Source organism: Cottoperca gobio, chromosome 15 (genome assembly GCF_900634415.1).
Source record: "Cottoperca gobio chromosome 15, fCotGob3.1, whole genome shotgun sequence".
Lineage (NCBI taxonomy): Eukaryota > Metazoa > Chordata > Actinopteri > Perciformes > Bovichtidae > Cottoperca > Cottoperca gobio.
The window spans coordinates 16,055,688-16,083,631 of record NC_041369.1 but is presented as its reverse complement, the minus strand read 5'-3'; the positions used below and the strand labels follow the sequence as shown (position 1 = coordinate 16,083,631).

Genomic DNA, 27,944 nt, shown 5'->3' with positions numbered 1-27,944 from the left:
GTATACTATGACTTTTTTATAACATACCATACTATGACGTTTTTATGACTCACTATACTATACTGGCTATAACTACACTGACTTTTCATGACTTTTATGACATATTATATATATATATATATATATATATATATATATTATGACTTTCTTTTAAATAACATACTATACACACTATACTTTGACATTTCATAAAAGTTGTCATTCTACCAAAATGAATATTATTTTAATGATCAAATTATTTTAAGTGTTTTCATAAATTGACATTGATTTCGTTGAAAGTAAAATATTGACTGTTTATTTGACACACAACTGGAAAAAAACACCTCAAGTTAAATTGTTTTGAATTTAGTCATACAAATATCAAGACTCACGAGTCCAAAAATAGATTTATTTGTGTGTCTTTCAAATATATTGATCAAATGTCAATAACTTCAATAATGTAAAACATAATCTGTTTATGCAAACACTTAATGGTATAAAGAAAATATATCAATTTCAGTGCTCTCTAATACAACAATATACAATCCAATCAGTCATTTCTTAGTGATTATCTGTCTTTCAACCATGCGAACAACGTCATTTATTCTTTTTTTACCAAACCTTTCAAGTAAATCATCGGTCCTAACCGCACAGAAAAAACTTACTGTGACCAAAGTCCCCTCCTTGCTGCACAAAAGACCCTCACTCTGACTTGTAATGCTGCATTCTTTATATATTAAGAAAAAAAAGAAAGTCAATTGTAATTTGTATGGGATAAATGGATAACTTCCAGGGGTCTTACAGGCTAGAGGTTGGCTTTGATTTATGTGGACAATCTGACAATATTGTAGTATTGAATCATTATGAATTAGGGTGACCATGACACAACATTTAACACTTATATAATCCTCAATACAATATAATCCTCAAAAGACATTGAATACAAAAATAAGTACACCAGACACACACAAGTTACACGAGCAGTGAAAAGACGCAAAGTGCAACTAAATTATCAGCTACTTATTGCTTTAAAATACATATTCTCCTAAACAAAGCTGCCCCTGGAAAAAACGGTTTGCAAGCTAAGCAAAGTAAACATTATACACCCAGATGTAAAAAATAAGTAAGCCTGTGTGACAAAGACACTGACCAGCAGCTAAAATCCAAACCTCTACGGAAGCCGTTTTAAAGAGACTTATTGCATTATGATATTTTCTCAAATTGTCCTGTGACTCTTCTACAAATGGCAACAATAAGAAGCATTTCGACTACTTGCATTGATACAGTTGAACACCTAAAAAAAAAAGATGTGTAAAAATGAAATGTGACATGATCCAGTAGTGTGTTCAACCACTGCTGGCGTGACGGCGATGCGGCTGACGATGACGACCAACCACTTTATTGCCTGCAGCGGATGAAAAATATGCAGTTGAATGTATGTGATACTGGACATTTTTTTAAGGAGATTCAACAACATTCGACTTAAGTTACCTGCATCCCTCTTCTGCACGTTGTGTGGAATTTGGACAGAGTATGACCCTGGTAGTCCTGGTAAACCTGGGCGCCCGGGATCGCCTGAAAACATACGACAACTCTCAGACTTTGCTTGTCTCAGTCACTCTGGAAAATATACAGTGTTTCATCAGCTCTGTTTAAATGTACCCTTCTCTCCTCTGGGTCCTGGGTACCCTCTGTCACCCCTTGGTCCAGGGCCTCCTGGAGGGCCGGCGATGGTGCCGTAGGCTGCGCAAGAGCAGAAGCACAGATTCGGTCATGATGAGGCAACATTTTCCAACTACACTTACATAAGTTTTTCCGTTGCTGTAAGGCAGGGAAACGGAAACTGCTTTGCTTAAGGGACACTTAATGACAAGAGGCCATCGGGGCTTAGCCCGGACCTCTGCCAAGTGGTCGTGGGGATTCTCCCCTGGCACAAACAAGTTCTATTAGTCTATTTTGATGAGTTTTACGCACTCTGGCACCTCATTTAGATTAAAAGTACAAAAGACTCAGGACTCAGCCTTTAGCATAGCACCCAACTATTGTAAGGTTTAACTCGATACAGTATGTGTAAAATCAAAACTCTGCATTATTCTCACTTCTGAAGAACTCCATGAGGTCAGCTGTGACGTTGCCGTAGGCCCCGATGACGCGGCTCTGACCAGCTTGTCCGACCGGGCCAGGTGGACCAGGGGGGCCTTGAATCGCTCTTACATTTGCTCTCCAAGGACCCTCAACCAGATACTCCTGCAGCAGGCCTTGATCTATAAGAGGATTGTTATATCAAAGTACTGAAGTGACACTCTTCATCAACGTTTTCATCATTGTTAGTCAGAGGAGGAAGTACTCAGATCCTTTACTTATGTCAGACACTGTGGGCAAAGACCAAATTAAGAGCTGTGGGCTACAACTTGAGCTTGAGTTTACATTTTGTTAAACTGTTACCATTAAAAGTATGCTGAATTAGCTTTAAGCAGTTACTGTTTGCTATGTTCCCATGGAAGTACAGACACCTATCCCTGGATTACTTTCATACTGAAGAAAACGTCAATTCTGGACTTTTTCTCCGATTTCTAAGTGAATTTATGGATGTTTATTTGCAACATCTGAGATAATGATGCAACATCCCTAAAGCATTATGGGAACTGTAGTTAGAGCATATTTAGAACATAGTATCTAATTATGAATATTAGAACTTGAGAATGAATCCCATTTCCTTCTCTATTGTCCTTATTATGATGAGTTAAGAATATCTATATTCAATTAAATACCTGTTCAAAATCCAGGAATGTTTTGGTGCGCTGACAAAGACAGAATTAAATGGTTATTTAATTTGAATGCTTATTGGTTAGCTACCTTTTATTCAGTGTAGCTGTTTTATTTGTCATGCATGTTGCTACTGTGGTTTCTGGTCTCTTTTTAGTTTTTGCTGTGTCTCGTAAGCCTGTTCTGATCAAATAAAAAATAATGTAATGTTTTTTTTGTGAGAGCCCACAGTGTCAGACTTTGAAAACTGCTGCATGAGATAACTACAAAATAAATCTCTACGCTTGACAGCTGTCATCGACTCACTCTTGATGTAGTCTGTAACTTTTATGGCGACGCTAGAGTAGTCCAGTGTGTCAGCGAGCCTGCTGACATCGACATCTCTGAGCTGAGAGCCGAATCGAGAGTCTCCCTGAGCGTAGCTCTGGCTCTGCGTGTAGCTCTGGCTCAGACCCTGATCTCCACGATCTCCCTTCTGACCCCTCGGCCCCGGAGGCCCCGGAGGTCCAATAATGGCACGTCGAACATTGTCACCTGAAAGATAAAGTTAATCCGTGATATCCACACTCATCTGTGCTCACGTGTCTTTAATCTGTTCATCGGAGATGTTCGGAGCTTACTGGTGAGATACGCCTGAATTTCAGCGTGCATGTTCTCCCGAGGGAAGTTTCCACTGTAGGAAACTGATCCAGTGGAACTGCCTGCTGGACCCTGGGGCCCCTGTGGACCATGAGGACCAGGAGGCCCGGGAAGACCTCTGAAACCAGAACCTGGGAAAGATTCATGTCAACGTTATTGTCGTTCTAATTTGTACAAGAGCACAGCAAGATTAGAAAACCTTGTGCAACCCCATTGATGGTAGACTAAACAAGATAAGGAGTGGACAAATACACAATCGTCCAAATGACCATGAAATGATGAACACCTTAACTGAACGTTAAGGGAATAATACACAGTATCACCCCGTGTTACCTTTTCTCACATGCCTCCTCTGTGAACAAAGAATCAAGAAATGAAGAAAAATGTTGATGAATTTAAGTATTTACTTTAATTCATGAAGACTTGTCTCTGTTATTTGATTCTTTACAGTTAATATGACGATAATTAGTGTTTCGATGAGATTAAACAAATTAATTAATGCTTTCATTTAACTTGCAGGTGCTATAAATAATATAATATTTATATAAAATATATGTATATATATATATATTTATAAATTATATTATATATATATATATATATATATATATATAATATATAATTTAATCATAATGATCCTTTTTATATATGCAATACAATATTGCATACAGTGTAATAACATAGTTTGTAGATTGTTGATGGATTAAAATTCAATCAAAATTATATTAAGTCATTAAATTAAATGGATCATAAGATGTAACGTTAACATTAAATTACTTTGCAGTATCAATCCAAGCCATACGTTTGCCTCAGTTTATACAACGCATTATGTTCTTGCTCTCTGTCAGACTCACCCTGCAGGTAACGCTGAATCTCCTCCATGCTGTAGCCACGACCTCCCCCCCCATGCACTGTGGTAGTGGAGACTCCTGACGGCCCCTGAGGGCCAGGAGGACCAGGCAGACCTGGGACACCCGGAGAACCAGGCTGACCGTGTTGTACGGCAGAGTTAATCCAAGTGCGGAAGTCTGAATCTAAATAGATGAAGATACAAGAAAGATGATGATTAAAAAAAAGATGATAACTTTTCACTGTTCAACAAGAGGTTGTCTGTCAATGTGAAAAACACAACTCACTTCTCATTAGAGCAGAATAGTCAATGGTAGCAGTAGTGAAGCCAGAGCCCACTGCAACAGAAGGCCCAGCAGGACCGGGCGGCCCGGGTGGACCTCTAGCAATCCCTCTGTCTGAAAAATGTCATTAAAAGCAATTTCAATGATTGATTAAGTCCAGGTGTTGCTATTGTTTTCCTGTTACTGCAATCTGTTCCTACCCGTCATTATTTTGAAGACGTATGTGGATATCTCCTCTACACTGAAACTGCTTGAAAGTCCTCCTGATGACCCTGGTTGTCCCGGTGGTCCTTGTGGGCCTGTTGGTCCGGTCAAGTATCTCCTCACATCGTCTCCTACACAGATCCAAGCAGAGAGACACAGTTGAGCCCAGAGCTTCCTCTTCCTCTTCCTCTTCACAATCAAACGAGATGATGTTGAAGAGATAACAAAGGCAGTAGAGTGCAGCGTCGGTAATATATGAATCTGCAGTGGTGGAATGTAACTTACTCGAGAACTGTACTGAAGTAATCTGCACTACTTGTACTTTACTTGAAGTACTTCCATTTTATGCTACTTTTTATTCCACTACATTTATATAGCAGTTTAAGTTACTAGTGACTCTGAAGACTCAGATTATTAATACACATTTTAATAAATACAAATGTAATAAAAATGTATAAATTATGATATTACTATAGGTTAAGCAACCCAGCATTGTATTAAGTAATTAAAATTAGATGAACACGTTAATGCATCAATAATTATAATCCAGTAATATAATTTATATGATTATTGTTTCGTTATATTTTTGGGCTTTCATGCCTTTAATGACAGTGAGATGTAGATTAAGAAAGGGGGAGATAGAAGGGAAGACGGCATACAACAAATGGCCACGGGTCGAACTTGAACCATGGGCCGTGCAGCCTTTGTACATGGGTCGCCCGCGCTACCAGACGAGCTACCAAGGCTCTCAATTTTTGTGATTCTTGAATGTATAATAAATACTTTTACTTTGGTACTTTGAGTATATTTTGATGCTAAAACTTTTATACTTTTACTTAAGGAAACATTTCTTCTTCTTGAGACCATTTGGCTCAGCCAGAATGTTTTGTACTTACTCTGAAGCATGACAATGAGACCGCTGACCGTCATGGCACCGGAGCCGGGTCCAGATGGACCAGGTGGTCCCGGTGGACCCTGAACACCGATGCTGAGGCCTGAGCCCGAACCTGAAATTGAACGACACAGTTAATGGTAACCTCTATTCTGCTATAATTATGGCCCATACAGACACACTCCTCACACTATCACTTAGTAATGTACATTGTGGGGACAGTCTTACGTTGCAGGTATGCGATGATACGAGTGGAGAGGTCCTCCATAGAGCCTGAGAAGGTTCCAGGGATTCCCGGAGGCCCAGGTGGACCTGGAGGTCCGGAGACACTGGACTGTCTGCTTCTACCTGCACGGATGAAATAAAACATGTTCATACTCATGTCCTGTCCCCCTGACAGCCTGTGAGTGTGCAATCTTGAGAAAAACTCTTACTCAGATAATCAGTGATGTACTGCCGCATCTCAATGGAAGAAGAGAAAGAGCCCGTATGCCCTGGAGGTCCAGGAGGACCTGCGGGGCCAGGAGGGCCCGAGGTGACTGAGATGGAGCCTGAGGAGAAATCAGATGATAAAGACCCCTGAAGAAAATATAAATATTTAAAGCCACTGTGAACGATTTGCATTTACAAGATAAACACACTTGACTTATTTTATTGTAAAGTTGAATTAGGATTTTCTCTACCTCTGGAAGAGCCAGCAATACCAGGAGCTCCAGTGTCCCCTTAAATACAAAAGCAACGCAACCTTTATCATCACAGTATTTACTCAGACAATAAACATTTACAGCATTCACAGATTTCTATGTGTTGGTACCTTTAATTCCCTGTGCTCCAGGGTGTCCTGGTGGACCTGGTGGTCCAGGGATCCCGAGTTCTCCACCATAAGTGGACACTGTACGGAAAAAACAAATAAACAGTTAGCGTACATCACACGAGAGCATTGAGCACTAATATAATTCTTATGTGATTTTGTAGGATTTATGTTTGCATGTTGACCTCTCTCAGAGCTTCCTGGTCTTCCTGGAGAGCCCGGCACACCTGGCTGGCCTGTTTCACCTGAGACACACATGATGATGCCACAGTTATTTATGTTGGGAAGGATTTGAACACGGCTTACAACTCTCTGTATTGTTATGTAACAAAAGATAAACACTTATTAAAGAAAGACAACTACCTTGGTATCCTCTTTGTCCAGGAGAACCTAGAAATAACGAGAGAGATGTTATAAAGACGTATTACTAAAACTAAAAGAGAGGAAGTTTCTTTAAATCAGGTAATATCTGATCACCTGACGATCCTTTAGCCCCAGAAGGCCCAGCTGGTCCTGGTGGTCCAGTATGAAACGTTCCTGTAAGAAGAGCAGTGTTGACTTGTTTTCTTTTACTAATTATGTGTCAAACCTGCGTCAAGACAGAACACATGTTTAGATTTTGGATCATACCAGAGCTGGATGCAAAGCCTGACTCTCCTCTGTCTCCTTTAGGTCCTGGTCTTCCATAACCTAAAACAAAATGAAGATTAAAGATTAATATAAATGAAAAGACGAGCTTCACGTAAAACCAAACACACTCACCTAAGAGTACATATTTGAAACAGTAGATTTAATAAGCTTAAATACTTGCCTGGTGGACCTGGAGGCCCGGGCGGTCCTTGTCTTGAATCTCCTGATGAAGACATTTTTAAAAACAGTCAGTGACACAATTTCATAAAATGATTACAAAATGGCAGTAGTCATTCTATGATGGTGTCTAACAAACCGTACAAAATAATTAAAGATGTTTTTGATAGTTCTGCAACAGCATGTTGTGTTTTATTTACCTGGACGTCCAGGTTGACCCGGTGGGCCGGGTGGGCCGGTTTGTCCGGAACCTCCACCGGTGCTAAACTGCCCTAAAGTACACACAGAAACACATAACTTTAAGTAACGAGTCGTAATCTGGTTTATACACGGAGACAAACCAGGCTAAAAGCAACCCTAACCCTTTGCTGAACAGCGCCCACTATGGCCACACGATGCAATTACAGGATAATGCTAAATGCTAGCATGTAAAACAACAGTAGCACAAGCACAATATATTATGATATATAACAATCCCAGTGGCAATTTGTCTGCAGGAGTATTTTTTACTGTTTATACTTCAAGTACTGATTATACTATAAGTTACATTGTCCTCGCTTTAAGTATATATCTGCAGATAATGTTCCACCACCATTTTTTAAAAGTACTCACTCGAGCTTAAGGTTTCAGTCGTTCTCGCTGTTATTCCTTGTTCTCCCTGCTCTCCCCTATATCCCCTGTCACCTTTAGCACCTGTGAAAACAAACACAATGCAGCATCCATGAAACTCTGATGGTGTGATCTAAAAAATGTGTCTTTTGGGAGCAAACAAACTAAATGACCTACCAGTTTGACCAGTTTGACCAGCAGGGCCAATGGGACCTAAGGGGGTAAACAAGATTTATGAGTATAAATATTGTAACTACTCATATGGTACGATGATTCAGGGCCAAAATACAAGAGATGCAGAATGCCAAAAACAGAATTTGGCTACTTTTCTTGGCTGTCAAGGGTCAGACCTGATAATCCTGGAGATCCTGCAGGGCCGGGAGGACCAGAAGAACCAGGGGGTCCTGGGATGCCGATAGAAGTGGAGCCCGCTGGAAAATAAATTAAAGTGATGGTTAGATATTTCCTTAAACTATAATCCTAATATTAAAATGTAAGTTTTATCATAAGCAGTTACCTGCATTGATGATTCTTCCTGGTTCACCTGTTTCACCTAAAACAGACACATGCTACATTAGATTAAAAATCACAGAGCATGCAGCAGATGGTCCTATAGAATCTGAAGTTAACAATAGCTGTACCTTTAGCACCAGGTCGTCCTGGATTCCCTGGTATCCCTAAAAGAAAGATGTAAATACATTTTTAGTGTTGAGAGAATTTTTATTTATTTATAACCTTTATTTAACCAGGATATGGCCTCATTGAGATTAGTATTGTGGAAGAGTACCCAGAATAGCTTTATAGATAAGGATGTGCCAGTGTTTCAGTATACGGGTGGTCAGGGAAGACCATCCAACACTGAGCATATAAGGTGCAGTGGTGCGTCAGGGTTTTGAGGTTTGTTATGAATCTCAGTGACCCGTGGTAGACGGTATCCAGAGAGCTGAGGCACTGAGACGATGCATTCATATAAACAACATCTCCATAGTCCAGCACAGACAGAAACATTGCAGAGACTAATCTCTTTCTGGCCTCGAAAGAAAAACAGGACTTGTTTCTAAAATAAAAACCTAATTTTATTAATTTATTTGTATTTTTTATTTAATTAAAAAGCAAAGAGAATTGATGTTAAAACTACAAAGTGTGTTGTATTAATAGTAGAGTCGTACCTGGTGGTCCTTGAAGCCCATATGTTCCTACAGAGGGGGAGATGTCATGAATACATCTCATATAATCCACTAATAATAAAGTTATTATAGCTGAAGATCAAGTTTCATAATTGTGACACAAGGCTCAGTTTACCTGTATGTGAAGCATCTCCAGAAGGCCCAGCGGGACCTCTGAGTCCTGAGATACCCTGGTCACCTGAGGGCCAAAACAAAAATATAATTTATGATGATTTGAGGATTTCTTTGGGGGGGCAAAAAAAACAATGTGTGTCTGGAATACTAAATGTTAAGGAGAAGGGAAGAAAAGACCTGTTTTTATCTTGACGTTCTTGAGTTGTGTAATCTCTCATTTTAGGTCATATAAACATAATATGTAAATTAGACTTATTCTTTAATATAATGACTCATTTTACCTCTTGATCCTTTCAATCCATCGATTCCAGACAAGCCTGATGACATGAAAAGGGAAAAATGACTATTATATAATTATATTGAATGTTAACACATCTAAAAAACTAACGTATTCCCTAAATAAACAGTAAAAGGCTTTATATTATATACTTATTTTTATATTTACACTCTTTATATTTGCACTATTCCCGCTGTGTAAAGCTTCTGCTGCACTGCAATCTTCCTCTGAATAAATAAAGTTGTATGTGATCTTTATGAGCTGACTCTCTCTGCTGCCCCTGGTGGAGGATGTTAGTAATACTCTTGTTACTGCCTCACTGTTCTAATGATTTCACATAATATTAACAATAGCAAGTTCAGAGAAGGGATAAAGATAATTAAGCTGTAAAGTTGAACACATTTTTACTCTAAATAGTTGAAATAACTAATGTTTAGAAAAACATAAAAATTACTATGATTCATTAGACACAAATTTAAAGTACTTTTTACTTTTTCTTGGTTGGGTGAAATGTTTGTTATGATCGCACTCATCACCTCAATTAATCGCAATCGATTTGAAATTATAGTAAAGGTTCAACAGTTCAACCAGAAAAAAATCGTATTTACAACGGCAGCATGGCAACCAGCAGAGATTACAGGAAGTTACCGCTTCCAGCCGAGAAATAGTCCGGCACATACTGCTCTTTAAAACTGCAACAGTCCTTCTTACTCGTTGATTTTTGTACGGATCAAACAAACAAGATGTGTTAATTACTAAGCTTTCAAGGTGCTTGTCAGGGAATTTTGTTACAGTTGGACAGAGCCAAGCTAGCCATTTCCCTCTGTTACCAGTCTTTGTGCTAAACTAAGCTAACCGGCTGTTGGCTGTTGCTTCATATTTAACGGACAGTTATGAGAGTGGTATCGATCGTCTCATCTAACTCTGCCAGAAAGCGAATAAGCCTATTTCACAAAATGTCAAACAGTTTTTATATGGGAAGCACAATCCCAAAAAATAAATGTTTGAGGATGAATTAATAATCTGAGGCTAGACATCCTGTGACTCACCCGTTGACCCCTTGATTCCTCTCTCTCCAACTGGCCCTTGCAGACCATGTAATCCAACATCACCTGAGGAGTGGGACACCAGGATTAAGAAACAGAGTACATAACATGCCAATTTAACATCTTTCGAATATGGTTGAATTCACAAAACTGTACTGACCTTTCACACCTCTGACACCTGTGTCCCCAGTGTCACCTAAAACAAACATTTATTAAACTGCGGTTAGAAGCATTGTCTGATCCCACAAGTGCTATAAAAACCTGATGTAGTTACAACAAACCTTTAATTCCCTGTAATCCAGCAAACCCTCGGTCACCTGCAGAGTGAGAAGAGTGACTGCGAGTTTATAACATTATAGTACATAAAATAACCTAACTATGCATTTCAGTGCAACATACCTTTAGGCCCAGGTAGCCCTGCCTCGCCACGGAAACCCTGAGCACCTGGTTGACCTATAACAAAAACAGTTCAATGTCAAATGCCTGGGATTAACTCAATGCACCACTAACTGTGTTTCCAATTGGTACATTTGAGATAATATTCAAATCAGTGGGTGTTTCTTGAGTCACTATGATTCTCTACATGAAGGATAACGTAGAGAAACTGACCTGACGCTCCAGAAAGTCCAGATGGGCCTAGAGCATAAATGTATAGTTATTAAAAAGCAAAAACACTGTTGAACAAGAACATTGTAATAGCCTTTGGACACCTTAATAATTATTACAAATTAACACTACAGTAATGGACAAATGTTTTACAAAAGTTTAATTATCCTTGTTGCAATGAAATTGTGGTTTTTCCTTCTTCTTTATATACTTTTTGGACGTTAATGAAATTAATAAAGTATATCCATCCAGGTTCGTAACTTCCCTCATATTTCAACTGTTAATGGAAATCTAATCATCCAAAATATGAAATTATTGTACAGTAGTACAACACAAAATGCGTTTAAAACAAACAAACAAAGGTTTCATGAAGTTTAAAGACAAAATTAAACAGCTGTTTTGAGTGTTTTACTTCATGAATATGATTACTTTTCCTAGAAAAGGTCAACAGTTAGAGCGTTAAAGCCAGTTTTATTCATGAGGAGGGACACAGAACTTATTTCTGCAAAGCACCGGGGCTACTGAAGCGGTGAATTATGGTGGTTGGCGTGCTTGTAATTTAAGTAATCATCAGAGAAAAACATTTCCACATTAAAACACACCCCACGTGTGCTCAAATGTTCGTGAAATGGAGTTTTCCAAGATGTAGAAGCAACAGGAACTTACTATAACATTATAATTCATCATTCACATAAAATAGCTGGGCATTTTCATTCTTACTCACTGTATGTATCTACCTCAAGGTCGGTCTTCTCACTGAACAATATTGTGTCTTTATTAACAAACTGACTCTATGCTGCCACCTGGTGCTGTTTGTAGTCCATACACCATGAGGCAATAAACTGTTACAAATGCACCTTGTGTCAGCATGTAAAACTGTAAAAAGTGTACTTCTGATGTTAAAACACACACAAGTAGATGTTTTTCTAAGAGACGAGGAGTTCAATGACCTCACCTTTTGGTCCAGTCGGGCCGGCAGACCCAAGATCCCCAGGAGAACCTGCATAAACCAAACACATGACATCCTGAAGTGACACGATCAAGATGAACTATGTGGTATTAGTTTAAAGACAAAACTTATGTTACTACTGGGAATTGGAGCCATACCTTTGTCACCTTTCGGTCCAAGACCTTGATGTCCTGCTTCACCTCTGGGGCCAGACGGGCCCTCGCGACCCCTGATGCCTGGTGCCCCATCCAGTCCGTGATCACCTGATCAGACATTTTACATACAGATTAAACATCTCACTGTTAATATGCTACTTGCATCATGTGGGTTGAACTGAAGCACTCTCTGTACCTTGGATTCCTTTCTGTCCCTTTGGACCCTCAGGGCCTGCATGACCCATCTTACCGGGAACACCTGAGGTCAAAGGTGACGGTCAGTTAAATGACATTACGATGCCACGCAGTAGTACTAAGACAACGTGAAACACTGGTAATGACTCGTGAAATTATTAGCCGTCATTCCTCACCTGGAATTCCAGGGAAACCAGAATCTCCTGTGAAGTAAAATATACATTTGATTATTATTATGGAAGTACAGTAAAGCTGACAAACAGAATAACAAATCTGAAAAAGATTTCTAGCACTAAGAGGTTTTCTTCTTGACCTTTATATCCAGAGTCCCCTGAAAAGAATAAAAAAGAAACATAAATGAGCTTACATTAAACACAATTAATGTTGATGAACTAAAAAGGGCATGTGTTTAGATTTTAGGAAAGAAACAATGTTTGAATTTCACCTTTAGGTCCAGGCAGCCCTCTCCGTCCCTGCACCGACGATGATAGGTAAGCTGAAACAGAAAGAACATTAATGCTTTGTGTGTGTGTGTGTGTGTGTGTGTGTGTGTGTGTGTGTGTGTGTGTGTTTGTGTGTGTTTTTGTGTGTGTTTGTGTGTGTGTGTGTGTGTGTGTGTGTGTGTGTGTGTGTGTTTCTGTGTGTGTGTGTGTGTGTGTGTGTGTGTGTGTGTGTGTGTTTCTGTGTGTGTGTGTGTGTGTGTTTCTGTGTGTGTGTGTGCGTGTTGTGTGTGTGTGTGTGTGTGTGTGTGTGTGTGTGTGTGTGTGTGTGTGTGTGCTGTACCTCTGTATGACTCTGAATGCATTTCAGTTCTTAACATCTGCTGGATCACCATCTGAACAGCAGCAGCGTCCATGTGTCCTCCACTCACTCCGGTCCCGAATCCAGTACCACTACTGAAGCTGGTACCAGAACTGCCGCCTCCACCGGCACTGCCACTGAAACTGGTACCACCAGCGCTGCCAGCGCTGCCACTGAAACGGGTACTGGCACCTCCAGCACCGCCACTGGCACCGCCACTGGCACCTCCAGCACCGCCACTGGCACCGCCACTGGCACCTCCAGCACCGCCACTGGCACCGCCACTGGCACCTCCAGCACCGCCAGCACTGGCCACACTGGAGCCAGCAGAACTGCTTATGTCAATGCCATTTCCACCACCAGTGGAGCCGCCACCAACACCTGCAATCCCGATTCGTGTTTTGGAGCCAGAACCTCCACCTCCAGCTCCACCTCCAGCTCCACCTCCAGCTCCACCTCCAGCTCCACCTCCAGCGCCGAGTATTAACGTGTTGCTAGTGTGGGAGGTACCTCCAGCTCCAGCTGCACCTCCAGCTCCAGCTGCACCTCCACCTCCACCTCCACCTCCAGCTCCAGCTGCACCTCCAGCTGCACCTCCAGCACCAGCTCCAGCTACAGCTCCAGCTGCACCTCCAGCTGCAGCTCCAGCTGCACCGGCCCCATAGATGTTGATGTCATTAGAAGACAGCCGGCTGGTACGAGCAGCGTTCACCGAGGACTCGGCCTCCAGCGTAGACACTCGATTCTTCAGCTTCCTCACAGTCCTCAGCTGAGAAAAAGTTAAACATTTGTTAAGATGAACATAGAAGGAAAACTTGCCAACAGGAAGTATGGTGACATGGATTCAATTAACTAGATGTGGCCTTTAACTTCAGCCCCAGTTTTTAGAATGGAAATGGATTCAAGTCAACTTCTAACACAGCACTGCGCAAACAGTGAAATTATTTTGTTGCATTTAACCCATTCTAGTATTAGGAACAGTGGGCAGCTATTATATATAGAGCGCCCGGGGGCAGTGTGGAGGTGCCAATTTTTTCAGGTACCAGTCCACACTCCAAATGTAGTCCCTTCGACGACGCTCCAATTCCTAAGCCAAGTCCATACAGACTGAGCTTGCCAACGTCTATGTTTGTTAACATTTTTGGCAAACTGGCAACATTTGAAGTATGCCAAGTAATTGATAAGCAGTTCCTGTTTGCAATGCACGCATGGATGTACACACAACTATAACTGGATTACTTTGATGCTGAAACTTAAAAACATGATGATTCTCAGGCAAGTTCTGGAGTTACAAAGAGTAAACTATTCAATTCAAATTTAAATTATTATGTGGTATGTTGGTTTATGTCACTGAAAAAAATCTAACAAAAACCTTAATATATTCATAGATTTATGAGACAACAGTTGAACATTATTACTTCCTGACAATAATACAAAACTGATGCTGAAGACATTAAATATACTACATGTACTCTAGAGGATCGACAGGATCAGGTAAACGGTCAGTAGCTGCTCAACAGGTTTTGACGTGCACACGCTTGCATTCAAGTTGCAAATGTTATTATCGCTCTCTTTTTATCACATTTCTATCATGAAAAATCCACATCAACAACTTTCCTGCTGCAGGAAAAAACAAACTAGAGTCTCTGATGTCATCACGCAACAATTTGCTGGAGCTGCTCCACGGACAATGAATGCCAGACTGACTTTATGGCAGTGGGACAGTACCCGCGGATCAAGTTTCCAGGGAGGGCATTACATTTCGTGTCTCACATCAGCTCTTAGCACCACCGTGAAATAATGCTCACAAGCCTGTAAAAGCTGGAACACACATTTTATTGGTTTAAAAACAGAAAGTCCCAGGCGCTTCATTGCAGAGCAGCTCCACAGAGTCTCCCATGACTCCTAAGGTTTTATCTTTGGGGAGATTTTTATTGTTCCCTATTAAATCTCATTATGTTGTATAAGTCAGCTTTACCCAGTGCAATGAGCCCAAATAGGAGTCCCAGTAGGAGCAGGGAGAGGAGGAGAAGACCCAGCAGCCATTTCCACCAGGAGCAACAAGAGTCGGAGCAGCAGCAAAATCCTCCACCTCCTCCGAAGATGCCGCTGTCCCTGTGAATCTCTGAAGACGGAGAGTAAAGAGTCAAATCCTCACTTTTAAACACTAAAATATTCATCATTAATGGAAATATCAACAAACATGCAATCAAAAATACCTGCATATGTGGATTTGTCTTTCATTACAACTCCAGGTGATCCATCTGATGAAGGAATATATGAACATCACTTATTTATTTCTATATTCAAAGTGTATCACAGTATTCTTTTGTTTTTAGAGATGTTTTTAAATGACCGCTCACAGTAGGAGTTGCCGGTCTCTGACTTCAGTGGCGCCGACTCACTGTAGCTTGAAATAAGCTTTTCTTTCTTCATTGAGTCTCCTGATAGCGACCCTGTAAAATTAGAAATATAATATTTTACACTACTTTATTGAATTTATTGTGTTTGACGAGCAGAACCGGGAAAAAACACAGCTCTTTAAGAACGCAAAAATAAGTCAGAACGTAACCAAGCAAATATCTTCAATTTTATAAAGAGAAGGGAGAAGAACGATACGAGAGGGGAAGAATAGCAATTGTTTTGTCCCCAAGACTAGGAAGAGGTAAACAAATAAATACAGATGAATGTGATAGTTCTTCAGTTCCTGATCTGATTATAATGATCTATGAAAGCTAACCAATACAAACACTTTTTAAAGGGAAATCAAGTAGCAGACTCACCTCCGCCCATCTGAACACTGCTGCTGGTGAACTGCTTCCCGCTGTCTTTGGCCATAATGAGCATTTCTGTGTCCCTCTTAGCTGAAACGTTCTCCTTGTCAGAGATCAGGAACTTATAGTCTTTCTTAAATGAATCATCAACTTGGGATCTAGTGGCTGACAACAGCAAAAAAGACAGTCAGGAATCTTTTAGGTTTGAGAATAGTTTTTTCTGTGATAACATTTCTTTTTACTCTTGTGGACTTACTTGCAGAGACTCCAGAGCTGACGACACCCCCAACATTTATCAAATTCTTCTTCTGAACGCCATAACCTGTAAATGCAAACACGCACAGGTTAATACTCACATAAGAAAGGTGGTATTTTGTATTTTTTTTAAGTGCAATATATTTTACAGTGCCAAGATATTGCGGACACTGTCAGAGAACATGCTGCTGTACCTCCAACGTTAGCATTTACGTTGCCTCCACTGGTGGTGAGCACAGTGGGAGAGGTGGGAGCCAGATTATTCTGAAAGCCGTAAACTGTAGAACAGAGATGAAGGGTTTGATTTGATTTGACAAAAAAACTTTTTTTTTTACCTGTAATTAAAATAATAATAAAATAACACACGAATAGTATGCACTTGTTCGAATATCCACAAAACAAGAAAAAAAGGAAAAAAAGAAATAAAACATGGACAAACAAAACATTTTAATAAATAAAAATAAAACAAACTATGGAAAAGTAGATGTGACACATGGATATGTGCTTGCTTGCTCATCTGTATATACTTGTATATACTGTATATTTATATATATATGTTTTTTTAACTATGTCCATATACTAAAAAATGTGTTCATTAACTTCCGTAAAAAAACACATCTGTGAAACAGGTGGGGGGAAAGTACTGCCAGGATCATTATTCTAAGGTTTTTTTTTCATCTGTGAAAACAGAAAACATTTTGGCAAGTGATTTTACAAGTTTGTTGTTGTAATACTCATTTCAGCCACACGAGGCTGTAGTGCAACATTACCCCAAGCGTTCATGTTTTTTTCCAGATGTGTTTAAATTTCTCCATTCACTATAAACACTATATATATATATATTGTGCGTTAGAGGGTTATGTAACATTAATGTTGTGCCTTTCTTTTGACTAGGCAGTAATCTGCATATTCAGAACATGATGTAGTGGTGCACTTCAGCCTCGTGTGATCAAAATGAGCATTATAACAACAAACTTAGAAAAATTATTCTGGCAAAATAAAAAACGTTTCACTTGGCAAAACTTGTTTCCCACCTGTTTCACAGATAAAATCTCTTTTTAAGGAACTTAAAAAGATTATAATGCCAAAACCTTTTTTTCACCTCGTCTTAAGTCATAAGCACAGGAGAGAAAACAATTTAGATCGGACTGGATCACCAGAATTCTACTAATTCTTCTAATATACAGTAAATAACATAGTACCAAAGAGACAAAACCATCCCCAACACATCCCTTACTTCATTACAAATAAGACCAGATTTCACCTGCAGCTAACAGGCAATAATCAAGGGATCTTGAGTCTCACCTGACAGGGACGAGGGTGACGTGACGCCGAGCGGCGACGGTCCTCCCGACATGTTGTTGTTGCCGGCCTGGTACGCGTAGCTGCTGGTGTTGCCAGCGATCACCGTGGTGGAGGCGGAGGGCAGCGTGGAGGTTGACCAAGAGAAAGTAGGAAGTGTAGCGTCCAACGTGTCGTACTGACCTGATCTCACACCGGTATCATACTGAGCTGATCTCACACCGGTGTCATACAGATCTGATCTCACACCGGTATCATACTGAGCTGATCTCACACCGGTATCATACTGAGCTGATCTCACACCGATATCATACTGAGCTGATCTCACACCGGTATCATACTGAGCTGATCTCACACCGGTATCATACTGAGCTGATCTCACGCTGGTATCATACTGCCCTGATTTCAAACTCGTGTCGTACTGTCCTGACTTCAGACTAGTATCATACTGGCCCGATCTTACACCCGTATCAAACTGTCCTGATTTTAAACCAACATCATACTGGCCTGATTTGACACCAGTATCATATTGGCCTGATTTCAGAGTGACATCATACTGGCCGGATTTGACACCAGTATCAAACTGCCCAGATGTCAGACCAGTATCATAAAAGCCTGATGTGTCAATGGTGTGGAACCCGCCTGATCTAACACCAGAGCCAAATGAAGTTGAACCTGTAGGAGAGAAAAAACAAAAATCAAGAAAGTGTAAAGCTTACGTTCCTGCATAATAACACATTGATATATTCCCTGTGTGCATGGATTGATTACTGAACGGGCCAACTGGGCACTGGTAATAATAATAATAATAATAATAATAATAATAATAATAATAATAATAATAATAATAATAATAATAATAATAATAATAATAATAATAATAATAATCAATTGTATTTATAAAGCGCCTTTCAAAGCTAAAAGTATTCTCAAGGCGCTATGGTCCAGAGGCTCAAAGTGTGCCCCTGGCCTTTACCTACAAAATGTCACTCAAAGAGACACGTACCAACCAGGAACAGACTTAAAATTACTACAAAGAGACACAAAGAAACTACAATCAAAAACAAAATGACTGCAAAGAGACGCAAAACAATTACAAAAAGACACAAAACTACAAAAAGTGGCTAAACAACCACAGACAGAAATGAACTACAAAAAGACCAAAACAATTACAAAGTGACACAACATTACCGCAAAGAGACACAAAATGATCACAAAGACACAAAAACAACAACAAAAAGAGACTAAACAACGATAAAGTCTGCGCGTCTTGCTCCCACGTAGGAGAGGTGGTGGGGCCTTTTGTCTCATAATCTACCCATGCTTGTGTGTTATCCAAAATGAGAAAGACGATACTGTATTCATTTAATCGTGGAGCAGAAGAAGAAGTCTTTCAGGCTTCTGAAAACACTATAACTGTCGTAAGTGTTGATTGTCTGTGTTCGAAACACATTTACCTTTCAGAAAACCAGCTGTCACTCAAATGTCATGCTAACACAGAAGAGGCACAAACGAAAGGCCATTTTAGGAAGGAGACAAGTTGTCTGTGCATGTAGACTATGTGCACGTGTGTGTGTAACTGGTAAGGGTATATACCCGACTGAGAGGCCACAGAGATGGTCTTGGTTTCCACGCTGGCCTTTTTAGGGACAGGCAGGGTGACGGAGGCACTGGAGGAGCGAGTGGGGCTGACGCTGCAGGAGCGTCCCTTCAGAAGCTTCTTCACGTCGTCCAGCTCCGTCCCTGCAAAAGCACAGCCGCACATACAATGTTCACCAAATATAATACTGAAATGTCTCTGAGCAATTGTGTGAGATTTAGTCTGAAAGTCAGTGTTGGAGTGTAAACTTACTCAAGTAGGCCTAATGTACTTCAGTAAAACTGAAACACTACATTTCAACATTAAAATATTGTTCTTTTTACTTAATTATATTTACTGGACAGACACACTGCCCTATAGGCAATTAATTTGGATTATTTACAGTCCATATAGGAAATGTGCTAGATGTCTGTATGTCTGTATTAATACTTATACTGAAGTCAATATAATACATGAATTAACAATGTGATTAGTTACTCTACCACTCAACAAGTGGTCATTCGTTATAAGTATTTTTACTATTAATACTTGGATGATAATACTTGAATGCAGGATTTTTACTTGTAATGAAGTGTATTCATCATTTTACTTATGTAGAAGTACAAAAGTATTAGCAGCAAAATGAGCTTGAACTGTAAAAGTAAGGTAGAATGGCCGCTGTCAGTGTGATTTGATTAATGGATTATTATTACTGATGCATTACATTTAATATTCTAGCTGGTTAGCTAGCTCTAACTACTTTATACAAGCGACTGCTTTGATCTGTAAAAATGAATCGTAGTCTATGAGCTAATCATGTGTTTTGTATGTAAAATCTTGAAAGTAACTATTATCTGCCAAAGAAATGTATTTAAGTAAAGAGTACAATATTACTCCCTGAGATGTAGTGAAATTGGAGTATAAAGTAGCATAAAATGTTCCTCAACATTGTACTGATGTACAGTACTAATAACATCACATGCTGGATTGCTATTTCTACTAAAGTTAAAGTTAAATACTTCTTCCACCACTGATGAAAAGTGGCTGAAGTGGGTCAAAAGTGGCAAAGAATGACTAACTGTTAAAAAATGTGGAGTAAATAATAGAAGTTATGCACTTCAGTCAGCAGGGGGAGCGATCGGCGTCTGTAAAACACTGGCTCTCCAGTGTTTGGCCTCAAACGGGCGGCGCTGCAAACAGTGACTCACGTGTGCCATTGTTGCCACCACAAATGTGCCCCTTCCCTTCTTCCCCACATGAAAACAATGCAAACAAAACCCATGATCCTCGTTTAAATCTCACTCTTTTCTTTGTGCTGATGTCCTGTACACCCTCGGTCTGGGAGGGAACTGCACATGTGTTACTAATTGAGATTTCACGGACATAAACATGCATGTGAGAGGTGGGAGGTGCGCTGAGCCAAAGCAATTCACAGTAACATGATTCCAAAAAAACATACTGCTCTAAAGTGACCCTGCAGAAAATCTCTTTTACATTTCCTGTGCTTATTTGAATGAACACATTCAAATAAAGATGCTGTGTTGTTTTATGAGGAGTTGCATAACTAACAGTGAATAGATCAATGTGTCTCAAGTGGTCTTACATCTGCTGGCGGAGGGAGAGGCACTTTGTAATCTGGCTCTGATCTCGCTCTCTGGAAAAAAAATCACACACACACACACACACACACACACACACACACACACAATGGACAAAGGAATCCTGATTCAATAAAAAAGTAAGCCAGAACAATTCAGAGTCAGATGGGGCATAAATAATGAAGGGAAGAGGAGGGGAAAAACTATTATTGAATACCTCTGCTTTCGCTCCTCCCTCTGGAGCCTGGAAAAAAAACAGACAGAAAAAAAGAAAGAAAAAACATAAACTCCCACACACAGACACATATCACGAGGATAAAGCTGGACATATTTTGAGTAATAAGAAAGTATATAATCCCATACACTTACAATAGATTCCATAATCTTTGCGTGAAAACTCTGGAGAGGAATTACCACTGGAACTTCCTAGAAAAGAAAACACAATGGCAGCAGAGATATTAACAACACCCTCATGCACCACAGTTTCCTTCACTTTTCAAGCTTCTGTTTCAGGCGCCCCTGATGCCAATTTCTTTTATTAACAGGATCTCACCGTCATAACCTCCTGAGCGGCTGGATATGATCTTCCTCTCCCGGGAAACTGGCGACAGGCCTCCTGATGAGCCAGCAGTCTGCGTTCTCCTGGCACCGCCCGACGAGCTGGACCTGACCTTTGACACCGAGCTCACAAGATAACTGCCACCGCCTCTGCTGCCGCCACCTCCTCCACCTCCACTTCCACCTCCGCCTCCGCCTCCTCCACCTCCGCCTCCTCCACCTCCTCCTCCGCTTACTCCCCCTCCTCCTCCTCTTCCGTAGCCCTCTACATCCATGAACATACCTCCTCCATCACCTCCTGAGGAGTCTCCTCCTAGGTAAACTCCTGAGGAGGAGCTGAAGCTGCTGGTGTTCACTCCTACAGATGCTGGAGGGATGATGCATACATGTTATTTTTGCTTTTCCTGCAACGTGATCATCTCCACACAAACAGGAATATGCCTGAGTCACACGAAGCTGACTTACAAGTACTTTTACTCACTTGTAATTGTATTTTCATTTTATACTTCTACTCCACTACATTGTAAAATGAAGTATCGCAGCTGTTACTGCACTACCAGATTTTTCATACAAAACCAAACATATGATGAGTTTTAATAATGCATTTGATACTATTTTAATCAGTCTTGTGTGTGTAGGTGTGTGTGTGCTTTGTGCACTTTTAAGATCTAATCTAAATTTAGACCAGAACTACAGGCGGAAAAAAGCAATTTGCTAAAAACCTGGTATATTATATCTCCTTGTTTTAAATAAGTTCAAATGAAGAAACGTGACATAACGCATGATGCATTGTGCCTTAAACTAACCAACAGTTCTCAAAGTAGTTAAAATGATTAGGAACGCTTTATTTCACAGGTCCAGTTATTTGCAGCCTTGCAACACCAAAAAAAACGAATGAGAACAGGGCGTTAAACATGAAAAGCTCAAAATGACGTGCGATGTATACGCCTTAACATGAGATCACATCGCAGCGTTATTTGCTAATCTACAACATTTAGTAGAGTTGTTTGTGTTTAATTAGTTGTGTCAGGTTTGTAATTGATTTATTATTTGTAGCTTTAAGATCCATATATGTTGAACTTTATGATTACCTGCAGACAAATGTTAACATGTGTGCATGTTCTGCTGACCTGCTGTGCAGTTTTTGGATGTTTATCTATTCAGTACCATGTCCATTTTCCTTATAATTAGATCCAGTTTCACTTCCTCATTTGGAAATGACAGGAAGTTATAGGCAGCGGTGGGGACAAATATTCAGACGCTTTAATTAAGTTAAAGCAGTAATACTACACTATAAAATGACAAGTAAAGAAATTGCTTTAAAAATGCTAAGTAAAAGTATGAGTAAAATCAGGATAATGTACTTAAAGTAGAAAAATGCCCCCTGTGACTATTGTATTATTATATTTTTATACTAAGGAAAAATCTGCAAATCCTCACATTAGACAAGATGGATTTTATTACATTTGTTCCATTTTTGCATGAAAACTAATTTAACTGATCATTAAAAAGAGTCTCTCAATTAATTTCTGTCAGTGGACTCATTGGTTCATAAACTAATTGTGTCGGCTCTGATTGTGTACAGGTATACCGTCTATTACAAAGCATCATATTTTATAAGCTCTTCGTGCATTTGGTATATAAAAATCCTCATTTGTAAAGTACGGAGCTATACCAGTCAAATAAATGTAGTGGAGTAAAAAGTGTCTGAAAGTTGAAAAACTGCAAGTGATGTGAAACAAAATCAAAACGAGAACTTCTCTTTCTCTCTACTGCAGGTTACAAAATATAACATTCAGCTTCTCAAAACTTGTCCGAAGACGAAACCCACAACTTCCCAATTTTGGACCATAAGTGGAAATTTGCTCTCACATGAGGAGAAATAAGTTCCACTGCTGTTCTGGGTTAAGACATTCTTCTCCAAGCCCAGCCCACCAGCACTGCTGGACATATTCCTGTGATTTGAGCCGCTGGTTCCCTCTAGCAACAAGAAGACACACAGCAAAACAAGGAGAAGCTGTTACTCACCGGGTACTTCCTTTAGAACTGCTCGGCTATAATTATTGCATTATGCGTTTGGTTTATAATAAAAGCATGACGGGAAGAAAGAGATACTCACTTGGTGGTAGAGTTGCCAGTCTGGTTGTGGAGGTTACAGTTTCTGTCACAACTAAGTACATGAAGAAGAAATACATTATTTCTGTATTGAGAGAGTTATCGACAGTAAACCAGTTGGCAGGTGTTGAGAGATTTTAATTCTTTAGTTTAATTAATGTGACTTTGATTGATAGACAGTGTTGACGGATTTACCGCCATGTGGCGCTGTAGAAAGACTTTCAGTAACAATTTCCTAAATAGTGTATAAGCAGAAACTAACGGCTTTATTAATGGATAACAAATCATTTAAAAAATATTGCTTATATTAGATATTATACATATATATTATATATATAATATATATATCAGTTATAAGCCATTAATACGCCAGGTTGGGGTTTATCCTCCTCCAGCATGACAGTTCCTTTGGATCATTTGACCTTTGACCTTCTTGAAACACATTCAATATATTAGAGTCATTAACATTTACAAGTTCATACTTAATGATTTAAAGTGATCATCATTATAAGAACCTTTATTAGATAGTGAGAAACCTTCAGCCTCTTATTAACTAATTGACTAACTAATTCATTTTGTCTAACTAGCCAGTATAACTGCTGACTTGAAGGCTTATAAGAAAGTGAGACGTCCGTAGCCTTTAAGTAATCACTTGACTATGACTCACCAGCCAGAAAGATTTTCCAGAACCTGGCAACTAAAAGTTCTTATTTATTTATATCTTATTCTTATTCTTATTAATGGCGTATAACTGAACAATAAAGCATTAGTACTGTAATGTATGTATGAATCATTAATTGCACTTTCTATAAACATTGCATATTCTTTTTATTCTTAATACTGTAAATCTTTGTACAACCCCAACAATATATTTTTGCACATTTCTGTCTACCTCTTCCTTTTTCAAAAGTTAAATTGTATTTTTCTAATTTTAGATAGTATTTCTTTAGTTTCTTTATTGTATTTTATTGTACCATTGTTTATTTAGGTTTCTTGTCTATGCACCAATACACCACAACACGTTTCTGAATGTTGATAGTCATCAAGTGTCAAATTCAAGTTAAAGTTCAGCTTTATTTGGATGATGTAAATACATTCTTGTAAAATAACTCATAAATCACAAGAGATTTAAAAAGAAAAAAGTATACACAAAAACACACAATATCTGCCATGTCAGTGTTTTCTGCGAGCGTTACAGCCTTCAGTCAGATCTCGAGGGTTTCATCTGCAGTTAGACTTTGCTCTGTTGTCATGGAGATGGTTTTGTTGTTATCATAAACATAATTATGGAGTAACAGCTAAACCCTCCCTGTGATTGCTGTGGAAAATGTCCAGTAATTTGATCTTTGTGCTCAGACCTCTTTTTTCGTTAAACTACTATTTTCAAGCTCAATAATGAACCTTCAACCTAAACTTGGCTTTTAATTTGTGTTTGTGTGTCCGTCCCGTTACTCTTGTGATACATAGAGGCCATTAAACTCTTTGCTAAATATGAAGAAAGTGTTGGACGTGGGTGAAGAGGATTAATCTAATAACACCCTCCGTCCACTAGGAGGCGTCTTGTTCTCCAGCTGCAGCCTGTTGAGTTTTAACGGCTACAGATACTGCAAATTCCATTTCAATTTCATGCTGCCTCCTCGCTCCTGTCTTCCTCCTCCATCTTTTTTTCCTTCCTTTTAGGGACTTGTGTCTGTTTCAGAGTCAAGGTTAAACACTAAAGGTGATCATGCTATTTGCTGCCGTTGCTCCTCGACTGTGAAACGACCTCCAACAAAGTCCCGGAGAAGCCAAATCAGTTCAAATCAGTGCATAAAAATCATCCAACTTTTTATATGGTGTCCAAACCACTTTATCTCGTCCATCTCTTATTTTGTCCTTTAAATTATTTTATAAAGTTCTTCATAACGTTTCAAAAGTGACACATGTATAAACTTAACTAAGTAACTTTTAGAAGTGACATAAAGAAAGAGAACATGAGGCACACCAGGATGGGTGATTATATGTTTCTCTCATTTAGAGTCAAACATATAATCAGGCGTTCCTTGGTCTCGCCATCCTTCTGCGTGTCAAAAGTCATTAGGCCAAGATGAGCCAGTTATGACTACTGGAGGAAAAGCCAGAGGATGACTTACACCCTGAGAGCGAGGAGCAGAAATGGAAACCGACACCAGAGAAGTGCATGCCATGAGGTTAGTGATAGTAAGCTACCAAAAAAAGAAAGGAAGCATCACCACAGAAAACAAGTGCGGAAGTGTTTCGGGGGGGTCTTTAACTACAGAGTTAAAGTACGCTAATCTGTCATTAAACTTTCATATGAGAAATCATATATTTAAATCTTTTGCCACAATGTGGTCTGTGTTGTTTTTGGAAAAGTTTCCATTGGGTTTGCGTGGCCCGAGACGTTTACGTGCCCGAGATGTTTACGTGCCCGAGATGTTTGCGTGGCCCGAGATGTTTGCGTGGCCCGAGACGTTTGCGTGGCTCGAGACGTTTGCGTGGCGGATATCTCTAAATATCTGCAAATAAAACTACATTTATCTGCATACATCTAACGCTACATGCGTGTTTTTTCTTCTTTTGTGATTTGGCTGAACCAACCCTTTACCTTGTGTTTTTACGGTGGATTCGTTTCAGAACTTCAGGAATACATTCAGAAATCTCACCCCTTTCTCCTGACAAGCCTCCTGAGAAGTCCATCTGTCTTGTTAACTCGTCCATCCCATTTTATCTGGTGAGATGATAAAATGTTGACCACTGTCATGCATATACTGGGCCAACTGTTGTAAAAAGTCTGTTTACTCCTTGACTGTGGTTTGAATGGCTTTTTTAGCAAACATGTGAAGGGAAAAAGTCAGAAGCTATGCCTGGAATGATTTGTGTTAAAGATCAGGCCGCTTGTTTACTGCATCAATTGGAAATTTCATGCCGCTGGAGACATAAAATGTCACATGAACATATAAAAAAATAATTACAATCTAGGTCAACAGACACATATTCCTTTGAATATCCTGCTTTTACTGATCTTGATAAAGACACAAATCCTACAGTTGGCCCATCAGGTAGAAGACATCACCTTTACTTATTTAAAAACGTTTCATACATGTTTAAATGTGAATAGTGCATATCACAATAAAGGCACCAGAGGCTATAAAGCATAACTTATACAGTTCAATAGATTTCAATAGTATTGACTTTGTGTCTTTGAAGACTAACAACAGAACAAAAGAGGCCAGTGGATCACTGCACAGCTCTGAAAGACCATCTCACCACACCCTGCCAGCCAAGGACATTTAACAACATGTGCTTGATTTACTGCACACTTAGTATCACTTTACAAATTAAAAAATAGCAGAAATACTCCAAAGTATGGCATTTTGTTTCTCTTTCCTCTAGCTTTGGTCACTGAAATTACAATACATAGTTAATCATCAAGTTTCTTCCAGTTCTGAGAAAAGTAAAAATATTAGTGAAAGTCAATTAATTCAACATTTCTAAATACATCTACTACTTCTTTTCATAACCACTCATTATTGTATATCCTCCATCTGATCTGATGAGGGAATATAAAAGGCTAAAGCACACATAAAGCTGGTGCTACAGCTAGGTCAGGTCCTGTTACATATTTAGAAGGATGTAAATAGCGCAGCAAAAATAAATGTAAAACTATCCTGATATCACTATAACAGACTAATTCTATACCACCGGGAAACAGATCCTAGAAACTACCCACTGAGCTTTACAGACAAGTTAAGTGCTTGTAGTTTTTTTGTATGGGAATATAGCGGATTTTGCGCAATTCCATCCAACAAATCCTACAACTATAAAGCCAAAAAAAAGAGCTCGACAGCCCATCACCAAACTCCCAGAGTGCAGTTAGTTAGTGCAGAGATGCAACAGCCATGTGGGAAGAAACCCCCCACACCATCCAGCGTAAACAACTTTTTTTTTTTATAGAAAAAAAAGTCTCCAGGTAATTCCAGTGTACTTGTTAAAATCCATACCTTCAGCCAGCTCGAACAACAAACAATCAAATCCCGACTCCTCTCAAGATGGACCGACTGATCGCGTCCACTGGAGAGGTAATGTGTTTATATGAAGTTGACGCGCCGTGGTGGGATGTCCTTAAAATCCTTAGTCCTTTTGTGCCTTTTCGCTCAACTTTCCCAGACAAGTTAAAACAGAGATTTGGGCATCAGTCCCAGCCGCGCCCATCAGCGCTGTAGCTTGGCAGGCAGGTGTAGCAGACGGCACGAAAGGCTGAATTTAAAAAGAAGAAGAACAGCGCCTGAAGGAACCAATTATCTTGACTCGCCCCTCCTGACTCCTCTCGACAGATTGTCGACGGTGAAAAAGAAAAGTGGTGAACTCCTCCTGTCCTCTGTAGCTACCACTTTTCGAAGCTGGCATAGTTTTGGAGGAGGTTGGAAAGAGTGATTTGGGAGTTTTTTTCTTTCTTTCTTTCTTTTTCATGGATTTCAGACGTGCAACCATCTCAGGGTCTGCTGCTCTATTGTGCGCAGCAGATCCATGCTGCTCTATTGTGCACAGCAGATCCATGCTGCTGCATCTGGAACACATCTGGTGCACACATTG

General features: G+C 39.6%; 1 protein-coding gene across 1 annotated transcript; it reads right to left on the bottom strand.

The window, feature by feature from the left end:
- Window positions 1-272: 272 nt before the first annotated feature.
- Window positions 273-27,833, bottom strand: col17a1b (collagen, type XVII, alpha 1b). The gene is made up of 58 exons (XM_029450019.1): window positions 27,353-27,833; window positions 26,015-26,079; window positions 23,356-23,406; window positions 23,109-23,216; window positions 21,442-21,603; window positions 21,232-21,384; window positions 21,048-21,104; window positions 20,896-20,922; window positions 20,684-20,734; window positions 19,098-19,244; window positions 17,505-18,176; window positions 16,394-16,477; window positions 16,201-16,266; window positions 15,954-16,109; window positions 15,534-15,626; window positions 15,390-15,434; window positions 15,149-15,295; window positions 14,279-14,282; window positions 13,153-13,934; window positions 12,815-12,865; window positions 12,683-12,700; window positions 12,546-12,572; window positions 12,371-12,433; window positions 12,178-12,282; window positions 12,026-12,070; window positions 11,074-11,100; window positions 10,864-10,917; window positions 10,746-10,781; window positions 10,625-10,660; window positions 10,468-10,530; window positions 9,423-9,458; window positions 9,143-9,205; window positions 9,010-9,036; window positions 8,482-8,517; window positions 8,358-8,393; window positions 8,191-8,271; window positions 8,018-8,053; window positions 7,844-7,924; window positions 7,432-7,503; window positions 7,236-7,277; window positions 7,055-7,114; window positions 6,902-6,961; window positions 6,788-6,814; window positions 6,610-6,669; window positions 6,428-6,505; window positions 6,297-6,335; window positions 6,048-6,164; window positions 5,842-5,961; window positions 5,618-5,728; window positions 4,718-4,852; window positions 4,521-4,631; window positions 4,239-4,418; window positions 3,366-3,515; window positions 3,052-3,279; window positions 2,079-2,243; window positions 1,642-1,722; window positions 1,471-1,554; window positions 273-1,384 (listed from the first exon to the last, which is right to left on the bottom strand). Exons 2-58 carry the CDS (start codon window positions 26,067-26,069, stop codon window positions 1,326-1,328), a joined length of 5,760 nt encoding a protein of 1,919 aa, XP_029305879.1. The 5' UTR covers window positions 26,070-26,079; window positions 27,353-27,833; the 3' UTR covers window positions 273-1,325.
- Between the last annotated feature and the right edge of the window lie 111 nt (window positions 27,834-27,944).